This window comes from Anas acuta, chromosome 7 (assembly GCF_963932015.1).
Source record: "Anas acuta chromosome 7, bAnaAcu1.1, whole genome shotgun sequence".
Taxonomy (NCBI): Eukaryota; Metazoa; Chordata; class Aves; order Anseriformes; family Anatidae; genus Anas; species Anas acuta.
The window spans coordinates 32,944,919-32,964,696 of record NC_088985.1 but is presented as its reverse complement, the minus strand read 5'-3'; the positions used below and the strand labels follow the sequence as shown (position 1 = coordinate 32,964,696).

General features: G+C 36.2%; 1 protein-coding gene across 2 annotated transcripts in view; it reads right to left on the bottom strand.

Annotated features, from left to right (window-relative positions):
* Window positions 1-19,778, bottom strand: part of PLPP4 (phospholipid phosphatase 4) — a 68,799-nt gene that overhangs the window by 13,845 nt on the left and 35,176 nt on the right. For both annotated transcript variants that reach the window (XM_068689006.1, XM_068689007.1), the window contains exons 4-5: window positions 18,202-18,265; window positions 16,538-16,662 (exon numbers count right to left, since the gene is read on the bottom strand). In XM_068689006.1, the coding sequence (XP_068545107.1) occupies window positions 16,538-16,662; window positions 18,202-18,265 (189 nt within the window). The remainder of the gene's footprint in view (window positions 1-16,537; window positions 16,663-18,201; window positions 18,266-19,778) is intronic.

Below are 19,778 nucleotides of genomic sequence, written 5' to 3'. Positions count from 1 at the left end.
TACAGCTGTGTCAGACTAGACAACAGCTCTGAAAGGCACGGTTTTTACTCTACTCACTGCCAAGATCTGTGTCTCAATCACGTTTGGTGAAACTATGACCCACTAATGAATTGTATCAGATTTAAACCTAGACAGAATGACATTTGGCATGTGACACTGCTCTAGTGTGACCCCTGGATAATGCATTTTTCTCCTTACAGGCATAAGGAGTACCATGTGTTGACTGAATAGCTTTGTTAGATCAGAACTGCATTCCCTTATGAAATAAAGTCCTGAAAATTCCCTTATGAAATAAAGGGTTGGAAACTTTACCTCTAACTTCTTCAAGCAAAAAAGTAAAAATAAAAAATGTTAAAACTGAGGTAGGAGTTGCCAGATTAGTTCAAACAAGTCAGTACTAATTAAAGAGCTACTACCTTGAAAATTATCAAATCTAGAAGATAATTTTCTCTATCTGCTACACTTGAGCAGTACCTAGACACAAGCTTTAGATCACCAACTATCCAAATCTAGCACAAATTATTGTCACCAGAGGTTTATGAGGCAACTAAGTACAAAATAAATTGTCAAGGACACTTTCTTCTTTACAGCTCAACACCGGAATATACCAAATCTCACACACTTGACTGGGGTAACTTGCCTCCTACTTTGCCACACATAAACCACCAATAGTGTCCTTGTAAAGGGATCACATCCTGCTCAACTACTTATCATCCCATTTATTATGCCAGGCATTTTTATCAATCTCTCAGGGACATACAGATTAGCATATGAAATAGAGTCAAACACATTTTGAAGAGTACTTTGACGGACAGAAACTTTTTATAGAAGAGGATTGGAGTGTTTCTGCCAAAGACACAAAGCAGCACAGTAGGGAGCATCAGGGAGTTTACTGGATTATAAAAGTGTTTGCTTGTTTGTTTTTATTCAAGAAAAATAGACAGTCTTCTGGAAGTATGTTTGAGATATAACATAATCTGAATCTCAAATAGACTAGCAGGAGTTGATTTATTAGTAGGGCTGGAGAACTAAGCTTTACAGAGTTCATCTCACAAGCCCCTCATGAATTCAAACAGCCTTTGTTATTGAGTGCTGAGAGGTAAATATGTCAGAGAAGAGGTAAAAACCTTAAAACACAAACATTCCTGAGTATGCTTAGAGTTTGAACTAAGAAGCCAATAAACCCTACAGGAGACATTTTTTCTTGCATATCTAAGACATTCATTCCTTATTTCCCTGGATTCTTCTTTAAGTGGATGAAATATTTCAAAGAGACGTTTCTATACTGTTGTTAATTAAGAGATTTATCTTGAAAATAGGGGAGTTGCAGCAATTACTGCCAAAAACCTGTGGCTTGCAGCTCATCTGTTACTTTAAATGTTCACCCTCAACTAAAGGAAATATGATTATCCTCCATGAAATTTCTAGCTAAAGATAATTAACAGTTCAAATTTAGATACCCAACCATAATTACATGTACTGCAGTAATATTTGATATAAATTATCACAGAATAGCAAACAATTCTATTGAAATTCAATAATTTCTTCATTCTGAAGTACATAAGTCATTTTAATCTCTCAGACAAATGAACGATTTTTAAAATGTAAAAATATTTTATTTTCTACAACTGACTAATATCGGTTACTTAGAGATAAAGGGTGGGAGGACCTGGCTCTTCACTCCAAAGCCATATTTTTCCAGTCTCCCCTCCTTTTTTTTTTTTTTTTTTTTCCATTTTAGTGACAAAGTATCACGACTACTACACATACTCTTAGTGCTTCATCAAGGAAGTCTGATGCAGGCATGAACCATATAATCTTGATATTAAAGAAGGAAATTCCTCATGGGTAATACAACAGTAAGCACTATACAATGACAAATATTAATACATGTGGAATAGATAATTGAAGAGATAAAGGAAACATGAAATAATAACTCATCGAGTTTTTTTTTTTTTTTTTTTTAATTATTATAGCAGTCTTTGCCCATCTAAGATGATAAACTCACACTAAAATTGCTCCTAGCCTGACTATAAGAGACTTTGCAACAGTTTTAGAGAAGGGAAAAAAGCAAGAGATTTCTCTCTCCCAAACCAAGGGGTTCACTGGACACAAAAATCACTTAGGAGTAACCTTGAGAACTCTTTCTGCACAAATAAGCAGAGGTTAGCCATGAGGAATAGGACATACAAACAAATGAAGGCACTGTTACATGAACGAGTTATTATAAACTAAACTTGATAGAGATAAATAAGGTATGGCATATAAATTCTTTGGTAACTGAATCAAGGGCAAGCTCTTGAATGAATACATCCCAGTTGTGCTCCTGCACCTCATGTTTAACCTTATTTAACTCATTTAGCCATATTTAACCCATTACTGACCCTATTCCAATAGGCATTTTGTGATACTCTTTTTCCATTCAGGCTCCATTTTTCAAGACATGATCTTGCTGTGTTCATTCTCAGAAACTTACTGATTTTAAGCAGGCCAGCCAAAGCAAGGAAGACAGAGAAGACAGGCTAATACAACGGAGAATAAAATAAATAATATGACAGAAAACTTCTTGCATTACTGAACACCTCTCACTAATTCAAATTACTTGTAGTTCCAGGTGTCTGTAGAAATGCTTTGCTATCAAAAACATCTGATCAGCCATTCTGATTTCTCTTTAATTCTCTCAGCACAACTGCAAAAGGATTTTTCCCTCTCCCCACATCTCCACACAAGAGATACTTTAAAAAGACATCCTATGCTATTATTTACTGGCAACTTCATCCATGAGGTCTTTCAACACAATCAGGAACTTCCAACATGATTGTTTTCCAGAAGTTTTTGCTTGTTCAAAAAGAATGCAGAAACACCAGTACGAGAAAATACTAAAAACCGTCTTAGTTCTGACTGAAACAAGTGAAAACTAAAACTCTCTAGAGAAAATTACAGGAGAAACACAGGAAATCAGTTGACTGCAACAAAGCAGTATTAGCTTTAAAACGTTTTGCATAAACACTTTATATGTACGTTTTGTTAGATAAAACAGTGACTTCATTATTTGCTCAGTCCTCTGTACAAGGAAGGAAAAAGTATTACCTATCTACTTAGCTGTAATAGCTGGTACTTTCTATGTAGAACTGACAGTAATAGCAAAATCCAAATGAGGCTTTTTATAGAGGCACTGTTCTTTATGGCATAAATAACATTCATGATTTCCTGCATTTATTTCATAGCATTTATCTCAAGAGACGTTTAATATCCCATTGTTTTCATCAGACTTAAATTAACATTTCCAGAAATCTTTATTATCAAGATTTCTACGTTCTGATAAATCAGTCAGACACCTCTAAAGAAGGGTGCCTAGCATTTTAATTCTTGTTTCAGTTTTGAGGGTTTTATTGATTTATTTTCCTTTTGCTTACAATGGAATTGTAGCTGATACACTTATTTTACTGCAATAATTCTGGATTGACTCAGGTCAATTTGCATAACATGTTTCTGTTATTCAGCTCTATCGCTCTTGCTGCTCAAAAGGGTTTTAAAAATCAACCAGTGTCATTTGGAGACAGAGCACTGCTAGCTTTTGTAGAGTAGAAAATATGAAGTAGAAATGTCAGTACCCTGTTGCAATAGCAACTTCAAGAAATCTCTGTATTTGCCAGCGTTGGGGAGAGACTTCTGTTTTCCTTTTCTCTTAGAGGAAGGTTTTGCACTGTATTTTTCTTAAAGGTGGTCTGAAATCTGTGTGCCAGTCTCCTCTGTCTTCAGGTCTGAGTTGATAGCCATCCGTTTTCAAACTAATCTTGAGCTTTCTGACCTGTTTTGTTCCAGAGAAGAGCTGCAGTTCACAGACAAAAATTTATCTTCAGATCTTCAGTGCAACTCAAGGTCCTTTTAACTGAAAAGGCTGGTCAGAAGAATAATGCCTTAGCTTTGCATATGGCAAAAGTCAACAATACCATAACCAAGATTTCTTCAGGCTATGAAATCAAGCATATACCTTAACTTTACTCATTTTACTGGAGTTAATGTTAGGCAAAAAGAAATGGGAGAATTAGACCAAAACAGTTAAGCTTTTCCCCTACACAGATGAAAGGGAATTGCACAGCTAAAGCAAGCAAGAAACAGCAACAGCTTCTGGGAAAACTGGTTTATCCAAGTCAAATTACGAGATTTATACTATCAGCTTATTTCTTTATCTTTGGCTCTCCAGCACTTGAAGAATCATATTAACTCATTAATGACACATGACGCAAGATGATTCCTTATTTATTTATTATTTGCTTACTCTTCTTTGAAGTCTCACTCTATTACTAAATTCCCTGTATTATATGCATTATTTGGTACCCTATGTGAATCACAAACTATAGTGGACTGCGAGTCAGTAAATCACTGTCCAGAGATCAAGAAAGCAACAGGCTTATGGTTTAATTTAGCTTCAAGTTTTTGATTTTTCATGCAGGCCTTGGTATTGCTAAATAACATGTTAATGTGAAGAATTACACTACAACCAACATTTCTTCAAGAAGGTCTGATGAATTTTGCTAGCTAGCAAAGAGATCTAACATCTCATGCTTCAGTTCTTTCAGTCATTTTTAACAAAAAAGGCTGTGTGCTGGTGAGAAGCAAATTTATACAGTTTGGAAGCAAGCCTACTGTTTTCAGAGAAATTGACAGAAAGATAAGGACATGCCCATTCACCTTAAGATTTAGTATATCTTCAGAGTGCATGGCTGTCTCTCTTCATAAAGAAAACAAGCAGGTAAATAGCTACCTTGTTTACTGCAGTAATATGCATTATAGCTGCTTGATAAACTACCAGGAATAATTCAACAAATACTCTTGATAGCTTGTAGAAATTAAATGTTGTTTCTTCCTAGAAAAAAGGGAGGAGCTGAAACTTGCACGTCCCACATTCTGGATTAGAAAACTCTATCCTGAGCACTGGCTCTGAAGTTGCTGTATTGTCATTCCTGAACAAGATGGGGTGCCCTGTAAGGAATGAGGGTGCGATGTACGTGGCCATTCCCTTTACTGCCACATGTCTTCAATGACAGTTGTCAAATGCAAACGCCAGCAGTAACAGCAGCTTTCTGTCCCTTTCATTCTGTGAGGAATCTTAAGGGCAGTGCCTTGAACACAAGAACTCTGTTTCTTGGAAATGCGTCAGAGTTGGAAGGAAAGACTATTCCCACTACCTGCAGAATGTGGGGGCCGACCTTGCTCACAAAGGAAGAAATGGAAATGCTGTGAAAAAGGCAGCTGGGATTTCTCTCTCTCTTTAGTCACACACAGGGCTGGAAGATCTCTGCAGAATTTTCCTTATATATTCCTGGGCTTATTACAACAAACTGAGCAATTACTGCCGTCATTCATAATGAAATTTGGCTACTTAAAGTAGGAAATTACTATGCAGGACTGGCCCGAAGATGTAATCTCATTTATTACACCAGAAGAAAAGGATAACGATTTTTTTTTCCTATTATTGTTTGTACTTCCTTTCTTAGAGTAACTGATCTTTCTTCCAACAAATAAGCACAGATGACCTCATGTTCAGTACTCTTATAATGTACATGTCCTACTTCTAATATAAACAGAATGTGTAATATGCTATATGCTCTACATGAAAAATTTTCTTAAAGGCAGTAGCTATATTGAAGTGCACAGTAGGTATCCTAATTCTTTGGTCACTGCTCCCATTAACTTTGTTTGCTGATCATTTATTTTCTGCAGAAGCAATAACTATTAATAGAAATCTCCAGCTAATTCAGTTCTGGCATTGATTTTGATCAGCAAGATTACCCCCTACGTTGGAAATGGACGTTCACCTTAATTTGTGAGGAGTTTATACCTGCAAAGGCTTACCCTGAATAAGGAAACTGAAAAATCAGTTCCCTGTAGTGTTACAATTTGAAATATGAAACCCTTACAAATCTAGTCATTGGGAATGATTATTACCTCACTAGTGACGTGTTTACTACCTAGGTCATTTTTGTATGAAAAGTACAAGTTAAAAATGTGCAGTGACAGGAACTATTTCCTTTAAAAACATGAATTTCTTATAGAATCTTATAGAAAAATGGGGTCAACTAGTACATGAAAGTTGAGTGTCTGTATGTTATTTGCCATCCTGTCTATGAAGACTGTGAGGTAAGTGCATACTTTAATCTGAAAGAGACAGAAAATAATTTTGTTTTTCACTTTAAAATTCTCTCAAGCATATCAAGAGCCTTTCATTCATCAGGGAAGCAATTCAAAAATATATGACATAAGAGTTGCTGTTATTGTCCCTACAACTGTATACACTGATTACATGTTTCACCTCAGGTTTCTGATGAAATTCTCTAATTTCTTCAGCTGTATTTGACAGTACTCACTACAACTCTTTTACAGCCTATATAATACAAGGAAAAAAAAAAAAGTTTTAAAAAAGTGCTCTTGTACAGCAATGTTAACATTCAAGTTTCAATCAGTTCACATCAAATTGAGATGTTACTACAAAATAATTTCTTCAAGTTCTGTGTTTGTTTTTTTCTCCTTGCAAAAAGAAACTTCTGGAATCAATAAAGATTTCTATGTAAAAATAAAAATAAATAGCACAATGTAGCCAAAATTCAACTTTTTAATTAGATTTAGATATCTACCTAAAAGAATAAAATCACATAATTATTTTACTTATTTTGCTGTTGATACAACATTTTTATACATAAAATATTTTTAATTGAATTTATTACCATGAAATTTTAATTATCTCCATGGCTCCTGTAATATTTAATCAATTTTAGCTGTTATAAAATTTATTTTTCAGTTAGTTGATTTGAAGTCCAATGGCTCAATCACCATCTTTCTGAGAACAATGGCTGACATAAATCTTATGATATTCAACACAAGGAAGTGTTGACACTAGACAATTTTCAGAGGTGCCTTCAATCTAATGATTCTGTGAATTCAGCTATCAGATGGTACAAACCAGGCTGGAAAGTCATTATTCATTCACATCAATTATTCAGACACATCAATTTCAAGCTGCATATGTGGCATCCATGATAATCATGGGTTTGATCTTCAACTGAGTACTGATACGAAGCACAAAAAAAAAAAAAAAAAGTTCAGGCTCCAAGGAGTTTAAAATACCTTTTTACCAAGAACACACTTTTTTGTTCAGCACAAAGGAATCAAAATCTGTTTCACACAACTTCCCCAAATCTATGAGAGCAATCTCTTAGCAGCTTAACTGCTTCTGACCAAATCAGAAACACATTCAAAAATAGTAACTTACTAAAGTCAAACTCTGAGAGCTGCAATCTGCTTGCAAATGTTTTTGAGCAGAATAAGAGCCTAAAGAGAGTTATTTCATGAGTAATTAATCTCTTCCTCTAAGAAAGCAAACAGGGTCAAGTGTTTGGCATTTCATTCACACAAGATTTTTGGTGTTTCCAAATAAAATGTGTTGTTTTACTAATATTTATCCATAGTTGCTTGTAGAAAGACTTCATTACTACGATTATGTCAGCATACTCTAATACATGTTTAGATGTGACTGCCTAGGAATTTTTATTTTAACATAATTTTAATATAGACAGCCTATATTACTGGACAACATACGAAGCAAGTTTGTATTGCTGAGTTGTCACTTATTTTCTAAGAAAGCTTTGGGCGATAAACCATTCTGAAATCACGTACACAGCAAGCATATCAAAATATAACACTATGGGTTTTGCTACTATTGAAAATCTGGATTAACACCAGACTGGTGTATTACTTGTTGAGCTGAGCCATGAAATAGGTCTCTGGACACACCCAGGACATGGCTCTGGATGTTCTTGTAGCAGTTTACCACTCCCATAAAAATATATTCTTATGTCTACCCAATAAGCAGTCAACACATGTGAAAGAGAAGTCAGATTATGACAGCAACTCCACACTGAGATGACTGTGCTATGCTCCCCTCAGCCTTCTCCGCTATCACAGATCACAACATTCATAACCAGATGCACTAACATAAGACTGACGTGTGGCTGGATGCAGAACAGGGGTATTTCTGACTGTCAGCCCAGTGGTGTCTACATTAACTCTGCTTGCTCACTTACTTCTCTGGAAAGTAATATGTGAAAATAAGCAACCATTTAAGGTCGGATCTAATCAGGAAGTTGACCCAGTTTTTGGAAACAGGTCAAGACTCATGCATTTAACTATATTAACATAAACAAAAGCATATGATACTTCTGCAGCGTTTTCTGCTTGTTGGTGGTGGCCTATCTTCATTTATACAGATCAATTCTGTGAAATCCATGTCAAAACTCAGTTAAAATGTGCCATGTGTCAGGTCTTTCTCTGATTCAGAATTCTGTATCAAAAACTCAGTATCACCAATTTAGGAACATGATCTGGATTCACAATTTTAAACCAAAATCTTTGCAGCTGAAAGCCTAGGGAAAACAATTGTAGTCAGCAAATGGAACAAACAGTGGAACAAGAAATGGATTTCTATGCATTTGTGCTTTTAAAACATGCTGTCTTTGATAGCTATTTTTCTTATCCCTTTCATTAACCCTCAATTTACACTTCTCAGATCCCTAAGGTGCCTACTGTTTTCCTTCATCGTGCACACAAAGTATGTTTAACTCTTTCTCCACCTCCAGAAATCTATTTGCAGAAAACACATGTTTTTTAATCAATTATGAGTCATTATAAAAATAGTCTAAAAACATCCAGTAAATTAGATAAGCATACATTCTTACACTGTATTCTGATTTGGTCCAAGAGCTCTACTAGTTCATTGAAAACCTTTAGCTTTTTCTTAAGGCTCATCATGGGATCTTATATAACATTTTTTACAGCACTAGTTAAACTATTTGTAAGTGACCACATGCTTTTGCTAAAATAAATCAGCAAATGTAGAACTCCATGGGATACTCAGGCCAGCCTTTCAAAGATTTCAAACCTAAGGAATGTAAATTTGCTTTGGTTCATTTGCTCCACTTCTGAAGTTGCTAGATTTTAAATGTATCCTAAAATTCAATTCCTTGCTTTGTATTTATAGAGAGCCTCACAGGATTTTCAGCAGACTAGAGTGCATATTGTGATAGCATCTGTGTTACACAGTACCTATTTGTCTTTAAAAAAAAAAATTGTTCTTCATAGCATATTCCACAAGTTCTATACTATCTGATAAGAACCCTGCATTTAAGCTTACTTTTACATTGGCGACTTGCCGCATATGCAAAATGCGCTGATGATCACTCTACTTCACTGCCAAGAAACTATCAAGCAACTACAAAGAAACCTATAAAGAGGCTTTAAAAATAATATCAAAAAGATACTCTGGCAGCCCCTAAAGCATCATCTTGATGCTTGTATTAACTGGCAACCAGCTCTCTTTGCAGCAGTTCCCACACGTAATATATTTATAAGAACTAAGGGAGCCTGTAACTTAGTTCCCGTTCCAGCACAATTTGCATCCCTCCCTCATCATCACCATCCTATTTAGCACTACCATATAATTCTTTCAGAAGTTATCAGTTGGTTTTCCAATGTTTGTGATACCTGTGGAGTTTCACAGTGCAGTAGCCCAAAGAGCATTTCCTGGACTTCTCATTAGAGTACTTGGTGAGAAACACAAGTACAGAAATGAAAGTTACCACGACAACAAAAACAAAGCAAACAAACAAACAAAAAACACATAGCATACAGCAAATTACTGAAGTGCATGATAAACTGCAATATTCAGCTGCAGCTTAATAGGGGAAAATCATACTGACGTGATGAATTCAGAGCAATTTGAAATGAGGCACCAAGCTCAGAAGAGAAATATCCAATTAGATGGCTCAAGATTAGATCAGAGAGAGGTATTTATCCTACAGTGAACTCGCAAATCATGTAACAATAAACCTAATTTCAAGTTATAGAAAAATCCTACCATGTAAGATGTTTAAATAACAACAGTTTTTTGTTGTTGTTTTCTGTGTCTTTTTTATTTATGTGTCATCAATCATCTACACATAGCAACAAACTATGTACTATAAATACAAAAATGCTTTTCCTTCTCAGTGTCTCTGAATCTGTGTGTAGATCTGAAAGACAAAGTGTGCTTCCAGACTGAATTCCATAAGATTTCAGGGTACCTGGCTTCCTGGTCAAATTCTTTATATCCATGACTCCCAGAAGGTAAAGGCTTAATATCCTATACATTGGAAGAATGGGCATGATGATCACTTCATATATTTTAAAACACTTCCCTATGCTTAGGAAAATAACTGGCTTTCAAATGGTTTGTGACAGAAATATGGACTTGTCAGCATCTCTTAAAGTTGAAGCATATGACACTAATATAGAGAGAACGGCTACATCTGGCGTTGTCACTGTGCGTGCTTCTCCCAGAACTCTTTAGGAGTTCCCAGGGCATTCTTTTCCCTCCTTCTTCGGTAACAAATGTAAGTTGCCATTGCGAACCCTATGTGCTTTTGAGAAAAGTGAACTCTTGTATGGAAAACATGCTCAGGATCTGTCATCTTAAATAAACTCGTACTTGACATATTGTCTTCTGCTCACAAGAAGCAGAATCAGACAGTCTTCCTGATGTAGGGAAGACTGACACTTTGTAGACTGAAGACATTTGCTGAAGAAACAAAGATATTTTTCTGATAACAGCAATGACATAAGACTAAAACCAGGATTAGAAAACTGTCTCCTACAGGATCTCATGGTAACAATAAAAATCATGAAATAGACTGATTTAGGATTTACTTAACACAACTGGTCATGGGAGTTAGATATGAAGAAATAATACATACAAAACCAGATTAGAGAAATTATTCTCAAAAATTATTAGCTTTCTGTTCCATTTTTATTTTTTTTTTTCACCAAAATAAACTCAGACCTCTCTGTCCATGTAAGTACCAATCAAATATTCAGTTTGAAGAATATCAGAAGAATGAGGCATTGTGAAATCTTCCTGGAACCAGTAAATACAACTCAAAGTAATGAAGTACTGATATTGAAAAGAAACTTTCTGGTTTTATTCCATGTTTAATCAATGAATGTCTGGTCTACCTGGAATTGCTCTGCCACATCTAAGCCTGGTATTATAAGGCTTTATTTCCTATGCATTTTTTCTGCACTCTCTCACACATAGAACAATAATTAAACTTCAAAAGAGACTTCTACATGGTGGTAACTTTTCAACAACAAATACTAAGAGTTAGATATTGATTTTGAAACAAATAGCACTTCAGGACTCTAGGTTCATATTTTGGGGGTGAAAGATATCATCAGCCTGAGACGGACATCAAAATGATGTCACGATATCAGTTAAGAAATCTGGTACAAAAAGATTTCTGTCCATCCCATGAGCATGCTGTATGCCTACAAACTCTGTTCTTTCCTGCTACCAGTTACACTGGCTTATCTAATTAACAGTCCTGTATTCCTTTACATTATTTTTCCTCTTATAAATTGATTTTCATGTATTATGTTCAATTACATTTTCTTCACCCATACATTGTATTTTTCACCAGTTGGTATGCTGGGTGATAATTATACTTATTATTAATTCAAGGCAATAAAAGGTTTATATTGATTTCAGCATAATTTTTTCTCTTTGTTTCAAGAACTATAATTTCTTTACATTCATCCATTTTGCTGTTGGTGTTTTTGTTTTGTTTTTATCTGTTTCCTTATGGTGCTATTTGAATCTTCAAGGAGAGAAAAACGGTGAAGAGTCTTGCATCAGTCCACCAGCAGCTGCATTATGTCCTTTCCAGCACTGCAAGAGTGACCTGAGGCAGTGATACTTTCTTGCTCCTGCTGCATATCAGAAGGCTGAAGTGAGGAAACGCTATGCTAAAGCTTATACAGTGCAGGACAGTTCTCATCACGCAACACCGAACACAAGAAATACTGCCTTCAGAAGCTTGTCACAGGGATGGCAGACTTCCTCCACTCATTACTACTGCAATCACATTAGGATGGTGTAACTGGCCTTCAGATGCTCAGGAACACCCACTGTTCTCAGGGCCACGTTTCAGATAGTCTTGCTTATTATTTGGACATCAGGCTGGCAAAGTATATCCAGAATAAACTCTGAAGAGTTACTTACATGCTTATTCCCACTTACATTGGGAGGTTAGGATATCACGAGGTACCTCCAAGGCAGGATACCTGAAGGCCCTGTGCAAGGCAACTGTAGACATAACACATGGGAAGGATACAGGCAGTAGGAAGAAATGCTGTGCTTATGATCTTCATCAACATTATTATTTCAGTGAAGTCTGGTTTTACAGAAGCTGCACAGTATCTTCAGAAGTAGCAGCTTCAAACAGCCAATGAATTATAGAGCTGTGGAAATACTAAGTATGGAAAATACACACATATTTTGGATGCATTTTGGTTGGAATAGCCATGTATAAACCTGAGACTCAGGAACACCTCTGAGCTACTGGACCCAGGCAGGATTTTTTTCTCCTTACCCCTAAAACATCATTTCCGTCAAACAAACATAGTGTCAGTTCAAGTGGAAAAGAGGTAAAATATGTTCCAAACAATCCAGAAGGCCTAGGGACTTCTTTAATCCAGTAAAACATGCACTCAGTAAATTTCAACAGAGTCCTTGAATACTGGGGTCATGCTTGTGTAGATTCTAAGCTAAAGTTGCAGTTGTAAGAAGTTATCAAGAGAAGGATTTGCCTAACTTCAGTAGTCTTTCCAGAAAAGGACAGCAAAGGACAGAGTTAGCAGACAGCAGCCTTGAATGAGGCAAGCCAACTCAAGGTACATTTTCTGCAGCTACCACAGGTAGAGTTCTTCTTCAGAGAAGGCAGTAACAAGAACACTGTCTTCATGTTGGTCAACCCCTGTTTTCCTACTTGATACAAAATGCCTTGAATTTTTCAGGCAGCTATATAGTTCACATACGGCTGGAAGTCTCCCTTTCACTTTACCAAACGGTTTCTGTTCCACATATTTTCTTATTTGTATTACACACTACTTGGCACAGGGAGATGGAGATGCGAATTTAATCTCCCCCCAAAAATCATCTGTGCTCTAATAAGTAGAATGAACTCTCCTTCAGGGCAGAAGTTCACTCTCAGTGGTAGACAGGTTGTTCACCACAATTTTATTGAGTACACAAGGTCAGGTCAGGCCATCTGGGTGTGCCAGCACTGTCACTGTTGTTAAACAAGCCTGTTGTACTACAGGAAGGTGGTACATTCACAACACAACAGACTTTCTTGTTAAACGCCTCATTTTGCATGGATGAGGTTTTAGATCCTGCTATAACAAAGCTTTTGATTGACATCCTGTCCAAGGAGTGCTGTAAGAAAAACAGGTTTGAAGATGAAAATGGCTCTCGACTGAAGCCTCTAATCTCTCTTTACAAGCTGCTTGGAAGCTTTCACTCATGATGCGTTTTCTTCATGCGTTCAAGTGAAGTAGAAAATACAGTTACAAGTAGCCCAGTGTAGTTTATTAATTCCAAGAGAGGTGCTGGAGTTTGTGTCATCCACCCCACTTAAATTTCTGCAGCCATAAAACCAGAAAACAAACAAACAAAAACAGTAACAAAAATAAACCATTTTTGCTGTTGCTTCACAAATTCCACACCAAACAGAGACGACAAATCTGAAGAACAGAACTTTTTCATTTTATCTAGTAGCAATCTCATGCCATAGGAAGAGAGACAGTAGCAAAGAAAAAAAAATCTTGGACTGAGTTTATGGAAGAAAAGCTTACAATTAAAAGTATATTAAGAAGACAAAAAGGACAGATTTTTAAAACTGAGACAATAAAATAATTTTTCACAGGGAGTTGGAAGCAAAGGAGGTATAGTTTACACATTACACAAAAGACTGAAAATGTAGAACTACAGCATAATTTCTAAGCATGAATTATTATATCCTTAACGTCCTCATTGCTTCATACATCCAGAAAGGAATTAGTGCCATGTTTCCCATAATAATATTTTCTACTCTTCATTCTAGTAGAGGATGAAGTAACAGCAAGAAAATAAATTATCACAAGCATAAATTATTCTTAATAACTATTTTTTCAGTGTTATTTTATCTAAATAATTCTACTACACAGAAGAGGAAGAGGGTGGCATTGTAAGAATATAAACTTATGATTGTTTAATTCTCTATAGTAAGACTAAAATATGTGTGGATTTTAAGACTTCAAAACACGTGGTCTTGTCAGGGACTTCAATATTATAACATCAGGCTTCAAACAATTAAGTACTTCAAGCAACTGCAGAATTTCCTCACTCAAGCATACACTTACCAACAGATAAAAACCACCATATACATAATCTCTTCATTCTCATCACATGGTAATAAAAGGCTTTGTACTAGGGAATATAGTACATGCTAATATTGTATTAGTCAGTGAAGGAGAAAGCTATTCTCATAATTTTGATCTAAACCCACTGCTCCCATTGAATTTTGTGTGAGCTGCAGTAACATAACTCAGTGCTTATAAAACCAATGGCAGTTAAAAATAACACCTCAGTACGCATTCTATGAGCTGCTTTACTGGCACAGAGACAATGCACTTTGCTGTGTGACAAGCAGTCTTGGTAAGAGAACTGGGATGTGGGCCAGAGATAACCAGAGCACGCTACATACACAGTGTTTGCAGTCTTAGCAAAAACAAAAGCACATCAGGTGTCCTCCCCAACTTACACTTTGCAGCCCCAGAGAGTAAACTATTGCATTTCAGTAAAGTGAGCAACTCTAACACTTGATGTTTATTATGGGCTAACCTGTAAATTCTCAGTACATCAGTGTACTTGTACTTACTTTAAGCCTTTGTTGTTATTCAGAAAAGAAATACTTAGCCAAGTGGATTGCAACTAAGTGTGACAACCAGCATCTGAAGACTGTCTAAAAATAGCAATAAATGCCATTTGTTCTAAATGGCATAGGATATCATCTGTTAGTGTCCCTCTAATGTGAATCAGAGCTCATAAAAAAAGAAAAAATGACACAGCTCAGTTGGTTTACTGTTTAGGGCTACAAAGGTTATAAGATAACAACAAACATTTACTACACCTTTATCTATTCTGGGACTTGAACAAGGAACAGAGAAGAAGAGCAGCCCAGAATTTCATTCATCTCATTACCCAACTCATTTCCAATGCATAACTCTATACAATTAGACAACGGGAAGTTATTACTTTGAAAGTTGAAAGAAGATCAAGAGAACAAATTCCAGAGGTATGACTTACTTGTACTCAATTGGCACTTCTTGGAAGCAGAACAGCACAAGACAACAAACATATATCAGCCAAAAAAAAAAAAAAAAAAAAAAGAAAACCACTGACAATAATCAAGTTATTTTACACATCACATAAGTTTTATTGGACTTCCTGACATAAAACACTCTAGAAGTAAGCTCCTCAAGACAGAGAAAGGAAACTTTGTAAACATCTGAGTTAATATAACTAATTAAATCAGGCATATGAGTTTTAAAAATTACCTAAACTTATGCTAGGATACAGCACTAGCTAGGAGCAGCTGATCAAACAAACCATCAGACCTAGGGTAGGGACCGGCCCACAGCCAAATGGAGAAACAAAGGACTGCAACAGCCATGCCCCAAACTCTTTTCTCATTGCTTGCTACTTCAGTATTGTCATGTTGACAGAGAATTCAGGACTTTCTACTCACTCTCTTCTGCTTACTTGTGCTGGGAACAGAGCTACCACTATTTAGTAGCCCAGTGGCAGTAGACAGATGAACACAGATACAAAGCCCTCAGGATAAACACCCACACAAACAAACATCTCATCCACTGTTGTCTGTAGCGAAAGGTATCGTCAAAGGAGTAAGAAAATAGGGAATGAAAAAAATCATTATAATACTGGCATATTATTATAGCTTCTAGAGGTATAGGGACTTCCTGAATCCATCTTTGTACGCAATTCATTATGACAAATAGCACCACAATAATGCACCATGATCTCTGTCTGTTCCTTCCTTTCACATCCAATCATACAACCTATGAAGAAAAGCACTTTAGTAATGTTATTTTTGTTTTTTTTTTTTTTTTGAAATTTTTAAGATAAAAGTAGTTGAACTGTCTTTGTGACTTGAACTTTGGTTCCACAGATCTAGTACTTGAAAGATATTAACTACACCTCTTCAAAACTACATCAGCCCCACATGCCCTGCCACATTTCATATTTCTGTGGAGTATAACAAAATAAATATTTACTATGTAAACAATAGTTGCGCAAAGAGGTTTGCATTAGGAACCAGGTAGCCCTTCAGAATCACACTGTTTTCTTTAACCCTGAATAGTACTTCACTGTACTGACAGTTCTGCTATGGCTCTCAGCAGAGTCACGTGGTTCTTGAGATAAGGAAGGGTCACAGGCTCACAACTGTATTTCCAGAAGTAAATTTCTGGCAGGGTTGACCGAGGACAGAAGTGACCCTGCAGCAAAAATCAGGTTCACCATCTAACACAAAAAGAGTAATTCCAAAACATACCCATAGCTTTTTTTTTTTTTCCCAAAAGTAGTACTGCATGTGAACAAACTTACAGGAGGAGTGGATACTTGGAAAGCTTTTCCTGCCTTCAGACACCAGATCTGGATCACCTGTGCAGTGCATTTCAGAGTTCATTACTCCATCTGGAAAGCAGCGGTAAAAGAAATCGGGACGCGGTCTACAAAAAACACCATGGACATTAAAAATATAAAATGCTGTAGTAACAAATAAACCTCAAAGTGATTATTACATTTACTGCCTATTACATACAGAGTACATTTATTTCTTTCTGCTTTAACACAAGAGCAGAATTGCTTCATTTTCCTGGAATAATCAAATATTTTTTTTTCAGGCAGGATCTGTAAGGGAGGCTTCCAGTGCATTCAAGTGGGAGTTGTAGCCTGCCTCTTCTCACAGTGTGTTTCATCCCAAAGAAGACACAGAAGCTCTGTTCCAAAAACGAACATGCAAGACTACTTCTACCTAGAGCAATTCATCTTGCACAGTACTTCCAGCAACAGAACAAAGTAGGAGCAACCCCACAAAGTCGCACAAGTCTTGCTGACACATCCAATTGAGAACAGGATGATGGCTTAGGCTATGGGATTGGTACCAAAACAACCACAAAATTATATTGCCAACCTTGATGCTGCCTCTCTAAATGCACTAACAAACCTCTGAGCTTTTGACCCTGCTCTAGCTAAAGAATAGCGTGTAGGTTTGGCTGGTTTCATACTGATCCTGAGCTAATAAACCCTGAAGAGAAACAAGGCAAACGACCACGTTCTGAGACAAGCTGACAGAGCAGCTAGCTGGCTTGGAGTGCAGGCAAAATGAGCTCATGTCTGCCTGAAGAAGATGATGCAGACGTTCTTAATTACATTTCAGAAGCACTCTTAAAACAAAAGTGCCAACTACCATTGTTATCAGAGCAACAGTACTGTAGCAGAGAGTCCATCACAAACAAGCACAAAAACTGCTTCCTCGATGCTACAAAACAGGTGAAGCTGAACAACAAATGCAGAATTGGACTCATTTAAATGGTGTACAAATTCAAGTCAATTACATACTTTTCTTTATATAAAAAAAAAAAAAAAAAAAAAAAAAAAAACCTGAAAAAGAGCCAAAAATACCTAAAAATTGTTTTCCAGAGAGTTTTGTTTTCTAATATTTTTCTGGTCCCTTCATTCCAATTTATGCTTCTCTAAAAATTGTCCTACCTAGGAATCCACTTATTGCTTAGCTCCAAGGTTTGCTCTGCCAGGGATCTTGATGTTACCTGGAAATACCATATTCAGTAATATGCTTCACACAAAATGCAAGCAGTAGGTTATATTAAAACTCAATTGATTTCTATTTTATCAGACTAATGGCATTGGTGTCTAAACTCCCACATACTGTGACTCTTCTGTGTAGCCAATGTAATGAACTGATTTCAGTTCACACCTTTCTTTTCAAACTCCTCATTTCTCTGGATCCACCAACCAGACCAACAAAAAATAAAACATAAGGGTACACATTCCTAACACAGCTGGATGTCACATAATGAAATTATGCAACAACTGCACCAGGGAAAGGCCAGTTTTACAGGGACCCCTGCTAATTCAATATTCTTTGGAGCAGTGGTTATCGTTTTATTAAGATGTATTGTATTTGCCACCTCTGTCTTCATTTCTTTAAAAGTTATAGCCATCATTTATAACATGACAAGACTTACCTTCCCACTATTAATTTAATAGTATTTGTGCAGACTCCATTCAGAGCTAGAGCCAAAGAAACAGCTACAAAACAGAATGAACAACAACATAAATACAAAGATATATATTATAACATCACAGCATTTGATTTACAGACTGAAACCTTTATCGGTCTGAAAACTGAATGAGCTTTGTAAGCCACTGTTATTAACCTATTTTTGTATTAACCAGAATGAGGATAGACCTCCAAAAATCACACAATGTTCTTCGTTATGCTTTTACTCTTCAGAAATCTTATTTCCTTAATTCAAGGCTGAATCTCCTATCATGTCATTTGCAGAGGCATAAATCATCAAATAACAATAATTAGAGAATCAAGTTCTGTGTTTAGAAGGTTTGTAATTTACTTAATGAAAATTGTACACTCTGGGTCAAGAATTCCTGTATAGGCCTATGTTTATACACATTTTATGTGTGTGTGTGTGTGTGTGTGTGTGTGTGTCTGTGTGTGTGACCCAATTAAGTAATCTACACTAAGGCTAATATATGACTTTTAACTAAAATTAGAACTGGATGGTGTTGTTTTTTTGTTTGTTTGTTTGTTTTTGGGGGGGTTGTTTTTGTTTTTGTTTTTAAATTTCTTTCAACAGGATGTGGATGTTTTGACTGAAAATCTTGACATTTTCCTCCTACGTTACCTTCCAGAATTAACCAACTTTCCTAATAAAACGTGAGTAACAAAGAAGAACTGTCGTGCTAGGTATGATTGTATTGATCTTCTTTATTTGTACTTACATATCAAGACTTTGCAAACAACCTCATCTAGAGCCTGTGGAAATCTCTACCTAGCTTTCAGTGGCACTTGGATCCAGTGTTCACTCTCTTTAGTATAAAGCTGACCCGATGCTACAGTCCATACTGTAGCTCCCTGTTACAACACACAAGTAACTAACTGATTTCAGGCAAATCTGATTTCCAGCAGAACAGTTACAGTAATAGAACTTTTGATTGTGACAGCTGCATGAGCTATTTTCTCTTTGGACTGCTGCCCCAGATGCTGCACTTCAGCAGCACTCATCCTGTCTCCATAAAATCTTTGCCTGAGGATATTATAGATCATAAAGATATGTGTTATAGTATCTATTTATCTTTAAGTTAAAAAAAAAAAAAAAGAGGTCCTCAATCAAAAATAACATTTTTCTCAGACGTTAACAATAGCTGCCAGTAAAAATAAAGGAACAAGTAAATTTTAGAGACAGTGATATTGTTCAAAACAGTCTTCCACATTTTATACCTCTGCTCACAATGACCACTCATGCCCACACTTTTTCCTTTCAACTGTATTTTCTCAGTTACTTATATTGATCATGTCTTAACTGAAATGAAAGTTTCCTAAAAATCAAATGCAGATCACCAGCACTGTCATGGCATTACATCCTCCTTTTCGAAAAAAGGATTGGATACGTAGAGATATCTGCTTTCCAAGACATGAAGTAAAGTTTACCCTTTTCATTGAGCTTTATCTTGATTGTTTATGGCATGTCTGACTGAACGATGCTTCTTCCACTGTTGTGTATTATTAATGGTGGCAATCCAA